Genomic DNA, 15143 nt, shown 5'->3' with positions numbered 1-15143 from the left:
TAGTATCCAAGTACTTTTGGTACTAAGTATTTTCTCTGCAGCTAACTTAAGCGATTTAAAAACCAGCACTGTTAAGTTTTCCATATTCAAAGTGAAAGTGTTAGTCACTCAGTCGTGTCTGACTCTGTGACCAATGGACTGCAGCCTGCCAGTCTCCTCTGTCCTCCACTATCTTGTGGCGTTAGCTCAAATTCATGCCCATTGAGTTGGTGATGCTATCCAACCCTCTCGTCCTCTGTCGTCCCCTTTCTCTTTCTGCCTTCCATCTTTCCCAGCATAAGGGTCTTTTCCGATGAGTCGGCTCTTCACATCAAGTGGCTGAAGTATTGGAGCTTCAGCCTCAACATCAGTCCTTCCAGTGAGTATTCAGGATTGATTTCCTTTAGGATTGACTGGTTTAATCTCCTTGCAGTTCGAGGACTCTCAAGTGTCTACTCCCAACACCACAGTTCAAAAGCATGAATTCTTTGGCAGTCAGCCTTCTTTATTGTACAACTCTCATATCCGCACATGACTACTAGAAAATAGTGTATATATGTTAATCCCAATCTCCTAATTTATCCTTCCCCTCATGTTTCCCCTTTCATAACCATAATTTGATTTTGAGATCTTTTTGAGTTGGTTTGTATAAATAAGCTTATTTTTATTAAATTCCACATGTAAGTGATGTGATACTTGTTTTTCTCTGAGTTACTTCACTTAGTATTGTAATTTCAAGATCCATCTGTGTTGCTGCAAATGGCATTATTATTTCTTTTTATGGCCAAGTAATATTCCATTTTTGTTGTGTGTGTGTGTGTGTGTGTGTGTGTGTGTGTGTGTACACCGCATCTTCTTTATCCATTCTTCTGTTGATGGACACTTGGGTTGCTTCAATGTCTTGGCTACTGTAAATATTTCTGCAGTGAACATTGGGGTGCATGTACCTTTTTGAATCATGGTTTTCTCCAGATATATGCCCAAGACTGAGATTGCTGAATCATATGGCAACTCTGTATTTAGTTTTTAAAGAAGCCTTTATAGAGTTTTCTACAGTGGGTGTGCCTAGTTGCATTCCATAAGCAGTGTAGAAGGGTTCCCTTTTCTCCACACTCTCCAGCATTTATTGTTTGTATATTTTTTGATGGTAGCTATTCTGACTGGTGTGAAATGATACCTTACTATAGTATTTCTGCATTTCTATAATAATTAGTGATGCGGAGCATCCCTTCTGAGCATCCCTCATGTGCTTTTTGGTCGTCTGTAGGTGTTCCTTACAGAAATGTGTATTTAGATCTTATACTCATTTTTTGATCAGGTTGTTTGTTTTTTGATATTGAGCTCTTTGAGCTGTTTGAATATGTTGGAGATTAATCCCTTGTCAATTGCATCATTTGCAAATATTGTGTCCCATTCTGTGGGTTGTCGTCTGTCTTGTTTACGATTTCCTGCACTGTGCAAAAGCTTTTAAGTTTAATTATATCCCGCTTGCTTATTTCTGTTTTTATTTTCATTACTCTAAGAGGTGGATGAAAAAAGATCCTGCTGTAGTTTATGTCAGTGTGTGTTCTGCCTATATTCTCCTCTGAGTTTTACAGGACCTGTCTTATATTTAGGTGTTTAGTCCATTTTGAGTTTATTTTTGTGTATGATGTTAGGGAGTGTTCTAATTTCCTTCTTATACATGTAGCTGTTGAGTTTTCTCAGCACCACTTATTGAAGGGGCTGTCTTTCCTCCTTTGTATAGTCTTGCCTCCTTTATCCTAGATTAATTGACCCCAGGTACGTAGGTTTCTCTCTGGACTTTCTGTTTTGTTCCATTGATGATTAAATGTATTTCTGTTTTTGTGCTAGTACTGTGTTTTGATTACTGAAGCTTGCAGAGTAGTCTGCAGTCAGGGTACCTGATTCTGTCAGCTCTTGCTTTACTTTCTCAAGATTGCTTTGTCTATTTGGGGTCTTTTGTTCCCATACACACTGTAAAATTTTTTGTTCTAATTGTGTGAAAAATGCCATTGGTAATTTGATAGAAATTGCACTGAATCTGTAGATTGCTTTGGATACTATAGTTATTTTGACAGTTACACAGTTATAATGTCACTTTCATTTCTGTATTTATTTCAGTTTCCTCTCTTTCCTTCTTAGTTTAGGTAAGGGTTTGTTGATATTGTTTGTTTCTTTCAGGAAGTGAACTTACAGTTCTTGCATATGAGCACTGGGCAGTCTGGCACAACAGGCCTCTGTGCGCACGGGCAATGTGTTTAGAGGTGTCGCTTAGCAACGATCATTCTGGGATGAAAGATTCCAAACCGTTGAGCTTCCCAACTGGGAGGTTGTGGCGGGACAGCTCTGGCTTACCTGTAGTGCTCGTGTTGGGTTTAGGGGACTGTGAAGAGCTGACGGAGCGGTGAGGTGTGTTCGGAGTCCATAGGCTCTGCAATGAAGAAGATTTTTGGCTTCAGGAGTAAGAAAGGCAAGTCGCCCTCAGGCTCCTCCATCAACCCGGTGAGAGACAGCAGTCATGGAATCAACCTCCAGCCCGGGTACCGCATCCGAGACAAAGACCTCAGAAAGATCCACAAAGCTGCCATCGTGGGCAACGTAGCCAAAGTGCAGCATGTTCTGTTGTTTGGAAAAAATGGCCTGAACGACAGGGACAAGACAAACAGGTAAGCGTGGTGGAAGGGCCTGGCAGAGATCCCGCCTGTGAGTTTCCCCTCCAAGGCTCCTGGATACCTTCCTGGGATCCAGCAGCCTCGCAGACTTGATAGGCAGCAAAAAGCCTTAGCTGGTTTTGGACCCACTTATAATTCCCCTTATAGAGCTTTACTGATAGTTTTGAAGTCATTTAACTGAATGTTGGTAATCACAGACATGAAATGAAACATGAATAGCATCTGTTTTTCCTTTCTTCCTCCTACTTTTTATTTGCGTGGGTTAGCATGATGTACTCATGAGTAAAAGCTCTCAAGTTATATAGCCTTCAAGAAATCTTCTGAACCTCCTGGCTCTCACATTTTTTCTCATGTGATTTCTGAAAGCACTTCATGGATCGCCTATCGTGGATCATGGCAGTGGACAGATTTCTGATGTTGTCAATATCTTATTTTTTAATATACACAGTTTTTATACCGTAAGGTTATATATTACAGAAAACTGCATAGTGAGCAAAATAATTCCCCTGCCAAGTCAAATTCTGGATTAAAAATTCTTCAGATACAATTCAAGATCCACTTTATATCAGTGTACACTTAGGTATGTGTGTTCTTTGCTGAAGGACCTTAGAAGACAGCTTTGAAGTAGGAAGCTGGCTGTGTCCTTGAATAGGAAGACATGTTCTTAGGATGTATGGTCTTTTCTGTATTTAAACCAAATCAATATTTCATGGTTTTAAAGATTTTGGGTTACATATGCTGTCTTTAATTGTTGTGGTGAAATTAAAAGTTTTGTATAGTAGAGGAAGATTTGCCCTTCTAGATATCAAAATGTGCTATAAGTGCCCACAAAGTGTTCATTTACTGACAACTGAAAAGATGGATAAATGAATGGAACAGAATGCCCAAACACCCAAATGTATGTAAAACTTTAGAACTTGATAATGATGACCTTTTCTTTTAGAAATGATAAACTGTGTGTAGATGGTGGAGAAATAACCTGGTAAAAGAGAAAAGTAACTCAATTTTTATCTCACCAAAAAGTTTCAGATAGAGTATGGATCAAACATTTCAAACATGCACAGTGAGAAAAGTACCAGAATAAAACTCAGATTCCTATTTATACATTTTTAATCTGCTGACAGAGACCTTCTGTTTTTTCTATTTCTGTTTCTTACCCTTAATTTTTTTTTAATTGGAGAATAATTGCTTTACAATGTTGTGTTGTTTTCTACTGTATAACGTGATAAATCAATTGTAAGTATACATATATCCCCTTCCTTGTGAGCCTCCCACCCCAAAGACCTTTCTAAGAATGATTTCAAAGTAAGAATTCTGGAGTTTCATGGATTTCGGCACAAAGAAAAGAAAAGAAAAGAAATCTGGATGTTGATTTAACATTTTAACAACACACGAAATTTAAAACTCTCAGTAGATCAAGCTGTCTCTGGGCAAGTCGGCTGAGCAGACAGGCTTGTCTTTTTGGCACTAGTAGAAACGTGGCACAGATAAAAATGATTTCTCACTTTCAATTTTTTTTAGAATTTTTTTTGAGGATTGATATTTTCTGACAACTTTCAGCCTTTTCAGAAGTCAAGGGAATCTAGGGAGTTCCTTGGTCATCCAGTGGTTAAGACTCACTGCTGTGGGCCCAGGGTTCGATACCTGGTGGGGGAACTAAAATCCTGCCAGCTACCAGGATGTATTGTACAACATGGGGAATATAGCAAATATCGTAAAATAACTTTCAATGGAGTATGACCTATAAAAATTGTGAATCACTATGTTGTGTACTGTAATGTATAATGATATGTAATATGCATCATCTATACTTTAATTAAAAAGAAGCAACCTTAGACAAAAAGACCTTATGGTAATTAGATCAACAGGAAAAATAAGAAATGAACAAACAAAAATGCTACAAATTACAGTTGTACAGACATTGTGAATTATAAATTTCATTCGAATGTCAGAGACGTTAAAATGTGAGAAAATGAACGTATTAGAATCATTGAAGTACAGTGTTGTCTCTAATCCTCAAAATGTATCTGCAAAGGAGATGTGATATCCTTTGACTTCATTGAGATGTTGTCCTTGTCAAATAGTAGTAATAGTAATAAGTATGATTATATTACCTAACAGTTACTGAGCTGTTAACCAGTGCCAGGAACGGTTCTAAACTCTTTGCATGAATCTCATTTAAGCATCGCAGTGCTGTCCTGTGAGAGAACTACTTCTCTCTCTCCATTTTGTTGATGAGGAAATTGAGGCACAGAGAGGCTGAGCGACAGCTGACAGAGTGAAAGTCAAATTCAAACCCAAGTTGAGCTGAATCTCAAGGTCATGGTCATTCTATTCAAGTAAATTGTTCTTTCATTACTGTGTTAAGCAGAGCTAATGCTAATATATAATGTTCTTTCTCCAGAAGGAAACGAAATATTTGTTTTAGAGCAATAGGAATATCATGCTATTGAATATCTTCAATCACAGGAACAATTGTTTGTTTTGAAACAGTAACACTACAGTTTCCTGAAAACTCCTCTTGCTTTCATAGGACTGCGCTCCACTTGGCCTGTGCCAATGGCCATTCAGCGGTGGTCACTCTCCTCCTGGAGAGAAAATGCCAGCTTAACCTCTGTGACAATGAAAACAGGACCGCGCTGATGAAGGTATGGGGCAGCGAACCATGTCCACACGAGGTGGATATGATCTAACTACTGAGACTCAAAGTGAATTCATCTCATTTAGATATAGCAAACCGGTGAAGCCTGTGGCCTGTTTACTTTGAATTCCTAGAATTTACACTCTGTTTCTTGGCACAACACTGACAGGCCGTAGAATGCCAAGAAGAGGAGTGTGCGACTCTTCTGCTGGAGCGTGGTGCCGACCCAAATGTCATGGACGTCTGTGGGAACACCGCTCTCCACTATGCTGTCTTTTGCCAGAATATATCACTCGCAGCAAAGCTGCTTTCCTGTGATGCCAATATAGAAGCCAGGAACAAGGTATATCTCAACTATATTTACAAAATATTTGCGAAGCATTTTTTTAAACTAGAAGTGTTTTATTTCTAACTATGTAAACAGGTAAACTGAATAGTGTCCATCAAGCCCTGTTACCATGGAAACAACTCCAAAACCAATGCAGGGGGTGGGGGAAAATGTTGGAGCCCACAGAGAGGGCAAAGCTCTGTCTCCCAGCCAGCCGTCTACCCCAGAGGAAGATTTCCCATCAGGACGTGCCCGGGAGTGGGTGGTAGGCTCAGAGCCCACAAATGATGAAGGCCTGGGAAGAGTGAAGTGATGTGACGAGTGGCTGCTTCCAGGGGTTCAGGGAATGGGTGCCCCTGGGGATGGGTGGGAGGAGGAAAGAGACCCAGTGCCCATGAGGGGAGCCGGGTGAGTGCAAGTGGGCCTGGAGGCAGCAGACCTGGAGCCCTGAGCCCTCCATGACCCTGGTTCTGAGATCCGGCCAAGAGGGTCAGGTCATGTTTGACTCCCAGCGAGGGCGTTCACTTGTGCTGGTGACCGCTTGGTTTGCGATGTACACCTCGGGGTCTCCCGTGCTCGGCCCCGGGTTGCTGCTCGGTGGGGTTTCAGCTGTGCGTGTGGAGCTGGTGATGGCGAAGCTGCCCCTCCTGCTCTTTCTTCAGGACACACGTGACGTCCTGCAGCTGCAGCCCCGCCAGGAACTCCCTCCACTCTCACAGATGAGCTCAGTTTTCCATCTTTGGAAGCTGCAGCCTTCCCTGAGTGAAAGTATTTTGAAAGAAGCAAATTGTCTAAGATTTCACTTTAAATTGTGATGTTTCTAAAGAAGCCTTAGAGAGTAGAGTGTTCTCTTATGTGTTTATGGCAGATACTTGTGGTAACACTGAACTTGTTAAAGGTAGAACTTTTTCCAAATATATTCGCCCACTCAAGTTTTTTTTTTTTTTCCTAATTAGTCTAAAATAACACAGTGAAACAAAATTTCCCTCTGAAGTAGACTTTGTCTTAAAATTAAAACATAACAAAAGCATTTTACAACATAATAGAAATCTTGCTGCTGTTCACAAATTCCCATTTTATGAAAAATGGTTTATATAAACATGATTTCTCTCTCATAGCCCAAGTCTTAAGAGGGTAAAAAGAAAGGAAAAGGAGCAAGCAAATGAAAAATGCAAGTGAAGTTGGAATTTTGGCAATTGGGAAATACCAAGAAGGGGATTTATTTATTTTAATATTTATTTATTTGGCTGTGCTGGGCTTAGTTTCAGCATGCAGGATCTAGTTTCCTGACCAAAGCTCGAACCCAGGCCCCCTTTCCTGGGAGCACTGAGACCCAGCCACTGCACCACCACGGAATCCCGAGGTTTTAGTTTTTGCTTTTTATTCCCTTCAGTTTATATATTTCTGTAAGGTGCTTTTCACTTTTCAGGGATAATAGTTGTTATTTTAAGAAAGAGAATGAGTGAATTGTAAATTTGCCTAGATACCAGAGTCTTTAGGAAGACTCGGAGGAAATCAGACTGGCAGTGAACAGGTGGTGATTAAGTGGGAAATAAGAGCGAAGAACAAATAATTAACTGACATCTTATCCTATTCTGGCAGAAACAGCCACTTAGATAAGAGTCTAGACTCTGCTCTCCAATCTAGAATGTCTTGATGGAAAGTAAGGGGTTTATAACTAATGAGATCAGGTTGCCTTTTGAGTTTACCAGTCCCTGTTCTAACACTGTTTACTGAGAAAAATTAAAGAATTTGCAGTCTTGATGACTCTTGCCTCTTACACTTTTCTTTTTTTTCAAATCCTCAAGTAATAGAGGGAATTGGCCATGTGGGTAAGAGATGAGACTGGAGTGGTTGCTGCACTTATTCTTGCTAGATTGTGCTGGTGAACTGCAATCACTTGGGAAAACTTATTTAAAAAATTTATAAACCTAGGCTGTTCTCTGAAGATTTTGGCTGAATAAATCAAGGAAGGCTTGGACGCGTGTATTTAGAATTATTTCCTTGAGATTGTGATACAGTCCTTGATGAAGAACTATGGAGTGAATAAATATAATTTCTAAATGCACCTGCTGCTGCTAAGTTGCTTCAGTCATGTCTGACTCTGTGCGACCCCATAGACGGCAGCCCACCAGGCTCCCCCGTCCCTGGGATTCTCCAGGCAAGAACACTGGAGTGGGTTGCCGTTTCCTTCTCCAATGCATGAAAGTGAAAAGTGAAAGTGAAGTCGCTCAGTCGTGTCTGACTCTTAGCGACCCCATGGACTACAGCCCACCAGGCCCTCCGTCCATGGGATTTTCCAGGCAAGAGTACTGGAGTGGGGTGCCATTGCCTTCTCCGAACTAAATGCACCTATCTGAAAGAAAAGTAATCTCTAGAAGAGTTGGAATTTGATAAATGCTAGGTCCTTCCATCAGCTCCCTCCTTTCCAACAATATTAGCCTTGACTTTTTCTCTGTCCCTGTGATTGAGAAGTTAAAACAATATTATTGCAAATATCTATTGGCTTGAACAATAACTCCTTTTCCTTCCAACCACTAATCATTCAGTGGCATTCCAGAAGTCTTTAGAGATTTGCTCATGGCGAAGTCACTTCATCTGTAGAATCTGACCCTTTAAGGATTTTGCACCTTCTCTTATGATCCAGGTCATTAGGTCAACAGATGTTTGTTAGCAACAGGGCTTTCCTGACTGCAGTAATAATAACTCATGAGCCTTTTTTTGGTGTCATCTGCAGGACAGACTCTTGCAGTGTGTCTGTTTGCTGATCCCTGGCATAAGCAGATGAGAGCTTTAAAACCCATGAAGTTCGTAACAGTACAGATGGGAATTGTTTTAATAATTTAGTTTCAGCAGTCTTAGGACCTCATTATCCATTTGATTAACAATCTAGAAGAATTCTGGAGACAGATTGTAGTTTCAACAGGCAGTGGAAACATTCTTGATGTGTGAGTTCTGAGTCTTTTTAAAAGAATTTATTTTTAATTGAGTTATGAGTCTTAATAGCTGTATTTATTACATATTGGGACCCGTGTTTTTTGTGAAACATATGATACTAAAGAAAGGAAAGGTTTCACATACAAGTATTTGCTTTATATCCACCTGTTTGGAAAAAGTAAACATAAAATCACAAGTGGGCCATAGACCAGACGTGGCCCTTGGATATGTTTCGTTTAGTCGACACACTGAGCCAACATTTAAAGTTTAGGAGACTCATGCAGAAGTCTGCAGGTCAGGCTTCTCCAGGAACCAAATCTGCTCCCCCTTGAGCCCATCCTACTCTTTGGTCAGCATGCATAGGCCACCCCTTCGATATGGGGCATGTGTTCTTGGGTTTACTGGCCTTACCTGGCTTTTTCACTTACTCAGTTCACCAGCTTTTCCTCCATAAGCATTTGAGTTTCCAATTTTTGTTTTATAGTTTATTTTGATAAATATTTCAAGGTTTTAAAGACAATCTAAGTAATCATCAATGTCATATTTTGAAAGGATCTCTTAAGAATGGGATTGAATTTTTCGAATTAGAATTTTTAAGTTGATTGTGGTGGTTTCGCACTGAATAATTCTCAGAAACACATAAGATTATAAGAGAGAGCGCAGGGAGAGCTTGCAGAAGAGCAACTGCCCAAGAAAATGCTGAGCATGTTTTTATTGGTAACTTATCTTATAATCTTTAACTAAGAGCAGTAAAACAAGACAAAGACCAGAACTGTGGGATTGTGGAAGTTTCCTCCTGGAGGTCTGGAGGTAATCATATGAGAGTCATCAAGAAAAGTCTTTGAAGATAAGGTGGGGGAGGGGTCATTTTGCATGCAAATACCATCTGGCTAATGCTGACCTGTCTTAAGGGGGAGTGAGTTGGGGAAGAACAAGCAAGGAGGAGTGAATGAGTAAGATTAAATTCCAGGAGACATTTCTGAGAAAGCAGTAAAACATGTGTTCCCACATTTGGTTTTTTGAAAAAAAAAAAAAAAAGTTTTCTGTCTGCATGTTCATATAGAGAATAATATTCCCACTGGACTGTCTGTAAACCTTATGAGTTTACTCATGGTCATCCTTGGATAGGTTATGCATGCTACAGATAATATATATTTCTGCCTCAGCATTGTTCCTAAAATAGGCAGTTGATTTAGTAGCTAAACGAAACCCAGACCCCCTGCACTGGGAGCTCAGGTCTTAGCCACTGGACCACTAGGGAAGGCCCAGAGGAGGAGCAGATTAAAGAGAAAGAAGGTGCACAGGGGGATGAGGAGGGGGCTCCCTTTTATTTACCTTCTGAGTTATGTGTTTCAGTTCAGAGAATCTATTGCACGATTTTAATTTCAGTTTAGAAATAGGTTAACTGTGTACATTAGAAATGGTTTTCCATTTACAGGATAACCTCACACCGCTGTTACTTGCTATAATTGAAAGGAGAGCGCAAATGGTGGAGTTTTTAGTAAAGAACGGAGCAAATATACATGCAGTTGATAAATTGAAAAGGTACAGTTGTTCTTTTTCTTTTTAAAAACCTTAGTGTTGTTCTAGGGTGGTAATACCAAGATTAAATGAATAAGAGGATTTGTTTGTGATCAACACATCATCACTTAGGTAGAAAATCAATTTTTCTGACTGGGAATTATGAACAACAATATATAGCAGGAATATACAGCAGGATTCATATTCCTTTATAATATTGACTGATGTCATATGCAACCTATCTTTTTTTGTTTTTTGGTCCATCTTATAGTAGCTGAGGGATTTCACATTAGTTTTATTAGCTTTATAAAATATTGATTCTGCTTTTTAGTTTACCTTATGACAGTATTGAATTTCTTAATTCTTTAAAATAATTCTTTAACCTCTACTTTGTATATATATATATTTTTAAAAGATGCATACTAAACATAAAGGACTTGATTTTGCCTTTTGGATAACTCTTTGCATTAAATTACTTTCTCTGAAGAATGCTGATGTTATTAGTTTGCAAATGAGTCAGATACAACTAAACAACAACAACAACAGCAACGAAAAAGTCATTATTACTCACTGTCACCAGATCCTGTGGGCTCATCAGTTTTTATTCTTTTTCATTTCTAGTACATTTTGATGTTTTCATTTTTAATGCAAGTAGGAGGAAGAAAGACAGCTTTAATTGAATAAACAGTTCCTTTAACAAAGACAAGTCAGAGGTGGATGGTACAGATGAAAATGATGGGCTTTTAGGTTCAGACTGGGTTCAATTCCTAGCTTTCCTGCCTGTTAGGGTTATGACCCTAACATTACTTATCATTGGGCACATTACTTATCATCAGCAAATAAGTTTCCTGATACAAAAGGCGAATAGTAATGCATCTTTCAAAGTTGGCTATGTGTAAGAAAGATTTTATATATAGTTTTTTCATTTAGTGCTTAGCACATGCTTGTCAACATCATTAACTGCCACCATGACTGTTTTTATTCCCATTATTGTTAATATTTTTGTTTTAAACCTGCAAGTAGCCTTTCCTTAACCCAACCTCCAGCTGACTTTGAAGCCTAATATATCAGACTAAGGAGGAAATGGGGAATTCATCCCTTAAATAGTCACCTGCCTCAGATAAGTGACCTAAACATTGTTTTTTGTCCATCAAGGACTTTATTATTTTTTTATAAACATTTATTTGTTTATTTGGCTGCGTGGGGTCCTAGTTGTGGGGACTCTTAGTTGCAGCATGTGGGATCAAGTTCCCTGACCAGAGATGGAACCTGGGCCCCCTGCATTGGGAACATGGAGTCTTAGCCACTGGACCACCAGGGAAGTCCCCATCAGGGACTTTTGAAATAGTAGCTGCTGCTGCATGCCATCCCAGTGGACAGGAGGCTTCTTTTCCATCCCTTCATTTTAACCTTGGAGGAAATTTACAAAGATGAACACGAGCCTGTAAATGGTCAGTTCTTCATGGAAAGGCAAGATGTTAACTTGATAAAGCATATCAAATTAGTTGTTTAAGTAAGTTAACTCAACTTCCTGAGGCTGAAGTCATCTCTCTATTGTTTTAGAACAGCCCTCATGCTTGCTGTCAATTATGGATCAACAAATGTAGTTGGTCTTCTTCTTCAGCAAGGTGTTGACATCTTTTCTCAAGATGTTTTTGGACAGACTGCAGAAGACTATGCTATTATTAGTGGCTTTAATATGTAAGTGTTCCCATTAAAACGCCAGTTATCACTAAACTGCAGCCAAAAATAATTTTAACTGTTACTGATACCTGACCAGTGAGAGCTCCAGTTTGGTGCAGGCAGTTTGGGAATGGTGGTGAGATGTTCCCCCTCATCAGCTGAAAGCCAAGCAAAGGCCAATTAGTTACATGTGGTCGTGGGTTCGGGATTCTTTATCTCAGGACATGTAGACCTTGATCCTTAGAGAGCCTAACATTAGCCATTTCATTCCCATTGTAACCTCTCTGTATGAAGTACAAATAGTGTCACAGTTGTGATATTTCTAACTAGTTATTTGGGTCGTGAAATATTCAGTTCAGCAGCAAATCCTGTGTTTTCCCTTGAGGACTTGCCTCTCTCTATGCTGCTCCTGCTTGAATTTTCCAAGAACCCCGCGGATTCCCTAAGATCAACGAGACAGTCCTCTTCCACACGTCATTTGGAGGGAAAAAAATAATTCCTTCTCATCATTCTGTTGCTTGTATTGATTCTATTGCTGCAGCACTGCTACTACAACTAGTCTTGACAGGGTCTCCTTGGCAGCTGGATCTGGAGTCTGGATGTTGCTCTATAAAGACCTTTAATAAAATCATTTTAAAAGAAGAAGAAAAAAAAAAAGAAACTCGTCCTGCAGTCAGCTGACAATTGACCTTTACTCCCAGGCTGCCCCTGCGGGTCCAGGTTCCCCAGTCTTCATAGTGATGCACACGTCAACTTCAGAGTCACAGCTTCTTTGTTCTCATATGTATGCTTGTAGCTCAAGTCACTGTCGCAAAGCACCAGCTCTGGCAGCTGGGCCTCCTAGCTTCTCCCCCACACTCAGAAGCCTTACGTGGAGCCCACGTGTAAGCCTAGATCTTCACGATGAGGTGCGGTCGAGGGTCTTATTTATCTTTTCTGCTAGCAGATATCAGTGGGGACCATTTTAGGCTGTCAGAGAGGTTCAAGTCCTCCTGCAGGGATTGAACAGACTTCCTTTTCTCCTTGGTTTCTAGACCTGAACCTCAAGGCAGCTTTCTGTCCTGTGGGGGCACCTTTTCTTAGGTCATAGGTTCCCCGTCATCCTTCCTAGGGTAGTGGCTGCTGGCTCGCCTGAGATTCCAAAATTACGGTTGGCCCCTCATGGGATCTGTTTCCTGTAATAACAAAAATCTTCCAAAGGATTTGTATCTGCCTCCACCTTAAATGTTTTCAGAGTCTGCCTCATAAGGAACCCATTCACCAGATTTAGAAATCCCTAAATCTCAAGTAAGATCGTTGAATTCAGATAGGTAAGCCCTGTCTAGGACTTGCCAGTATCTACTGTAGGAGTAGGAATATGTCTTCCAAGTAAATTGGAGATGATCATGGAGATTAAGCATCATTGTCAGAAAGATCTGCTGGTTCAGAGTCTGAGCAGGTAGAGAAGGAAGAGTAGTGGTCCAGGCCGGGTCTTGATTGTGATTAGCTCTTGGTGTGATTAGCTGCAGTGATGGGGGCTAATTATGTTATCTAATGTGGTGAGTTCATATTTTATAAATAAATTAAGGTACACATTATATAAGAGCTGAGATTCCCTAAATTACAAACCACAAAGAATTAATAACAGTTCGTGCAACCCTTGAATGTTAAATGTATGAAAAAACACAAATTGGGTTTTACTTGGAATTCCAAAGTAGTTCCAGCAATAAAGTTTGAGAACAAATTATTCCAGTCTTTGTTTCTCCAAGCATTTGGGGGGCATATTAGCTCATTAAATTCTCCTTAATCCCCTTGTGAAATAAGGCAGTAAGATCACGGTTGTATAGAGGAAGACTTTGAAGTGAAAAGAAGCAACTTAACCAGGAACAAAAAGCAGCTGGTTACAGAGCTAAGATTTCCAAGTTCGAGAGCGTTTTCATATGCCAGGCTAAGTCTAGTTAATTAACGGAGCTATACTGCCCTCAGTTCATGACTACTTCATCTTCCTTTTCTTTCTCCTTTAAATACATGCTAAATAAAAGTTTATAGAACTTAGAAACTTGAAATGTATGGGACAATTGAAGTTTTGATATTATCTCTGACCTTGTCTGATGATATGATCTAAGAATTTGATGTTGTTTTTCATATTAGTGTTAAAATATTATTTATTACATTTTTAATGCATAGCATTCGCCAACTGATTTCTGCATATAAAGAAGAGAGACCTAAAACTCCTCCTGAAAATAGCAACCCAGGTATGTCATCTGCTAAAGAATTACTCTTGGTGATTCTACCATAGAAAAAGTAGGAGTGAGGAAGTTTCAATAATGAAAGAACTATGAAAAAGTTAGTGTAAATTGCATGTGTATTTTATTTTTTAAATTAATTTCTTAATAGTCTAGTATTCAGAATTGTTGAAGAAGTTAATTGTAGGTAATTTAAAATCAGAGACAGTATTGTCTGAAAAGAAATTCATGTATTTAATATGGCCCTACATTAGATCTTTGTGTAAATAAGAAAAAAAATTTAAGTTAGTATGATATATATTTCATCTATCATCATATTATAGCAGATTGGACTTCTTATGAAAGTGAACTTTAACTTCTACAAATGGTTTACATTTAATGAATGAATAGTTATTAGTTACTGTGTAGTGATTACTCTCACTAAAAAAGTTACCATCATTAAAACTGGGAACCTCAGTAATCCCTTCCTGGTAGGCTAAGAAATGATAAACAATAAGAACTGCAAAGCTGAGCCAGTGTGCAGCATACCAGTGAGAGATTATTTTTGAAAGATACTTACCAATAGTACAGAAGGCAGAAAAGCAATGCCTGGTTGAGAACCAGTTATTTTGCCTATTGTACCAACAAGGTCTCTATTACCAACTTCATTCCTTACAGATCCAAAAAGAGTGAGATAGGTTGACTTCATTAGGACCAAATGTTTACTTCTGTATTGGATAATTGTCATGACAGTATAGTTTTGAAAGAACAAGATGTTCTCTTGCCATCAGTTAAAAGATTATCATAATAGATATTCAAATAGATGAACTTGAGACTCTGCAGTTTCTAATAAAAGCACTAAAAATGCTTCACATTAACAAAAACAGTGTTAGGTCCCCTCATTGTGGCATTTAGCACATCGTACAAGCTGTCTGAGGACACCTTTAACTTAGTAAACCTCTGTCTAATCAAAGGGTGGCTCAGTAGTTAGTAAAGAATCTGCCTGCCAATGCAGGAGTTATGGATTCGATCCCTGGGTCGGGAATATCCCCCGGAAAAGGAAATGACAACCCACTGCAGTATTCTTGCCTGGGAAATCCCATGGACAGAAGAGCTTGGTGAGCTGTAGTCCATGGTGGTCACAAGAGTTGGGCACAACTTGGTGACTAAACATA

At 39.4% G+C, this 15143-nt stretch overlaps 1 protein-coding gene across 16 annotated transcripts in view; it reads left to right on the top strand.

The window, feature by feature from the left end:
• The first annotated feature begins 317 nt into the window (after positions 1 to 317).
• LOC113903684 (ankyrin repeat domain-containing protein 26-like) overlaps positions 318 to 15143 on the top strand; it is a 97568-nt gene continuing 82742 nt past the window's right edge. For 14 of the 16 annotated variants that reach the window (XR_003514247.1, XR_003514246.1, XR_003514245.1 and 11 more), the window contains exons 1-7: positions 318 to 358; positions 2164 to 2648; positions 5188 to 5302; positions 5465 to 5638; positions 9999 to 10105; positions 11645 to 11782; positions 13931 to 13998. Coding sequence is in view for 8 of the 16 variants with exons in the window: in XM_027560238.1 (XP_027416039.1) it covers positions 2419 to 2648; positions 5188 to 5302; positions 5465 to 5638; positions 9999 to 10105; positions 11645 to 11782; positions 13931 to 13998 (832 nt within the window). In the remaining 8 variants the exon portion in view is untranslated. The remainder of the gene's footprint in view (positions 359 to 2163; positions 2649 to 5187; positions 5303 to 5464; positions 5639 to 9998; positions 10106 to 11644; positions 11783 to 13930; positions 13999 to 15143) is intronic. The other 2 variants (XM_027560235.1, XM_027560241.1) reach the window with 2 other exon arrangements.

The sequence above is a fragment of the Bos indicus x Bos taurus genome, chromosome 13 (genome assembly GCF_003369695.1).
Source record: "Bos indicus x Bos taurus breed Angus x Brahman F1 hybrid chromosome 13, Bos_hybrid_MaternalHap_v2.0, whole genome shotgun sequence".
In the NCBI taxonomy this organism is placed as follows: Eukaryota; Metazoa; Chordata; class Mammalia; order Artiodactyla; family Bovidae; genus Bos; species Bos indicus x Bos taurus.
The sequence above is the reverse complement of the archived record's forward strand: the minus strand, read 5'-3'. Positions and strand labels throughout refer to the sequence as shown.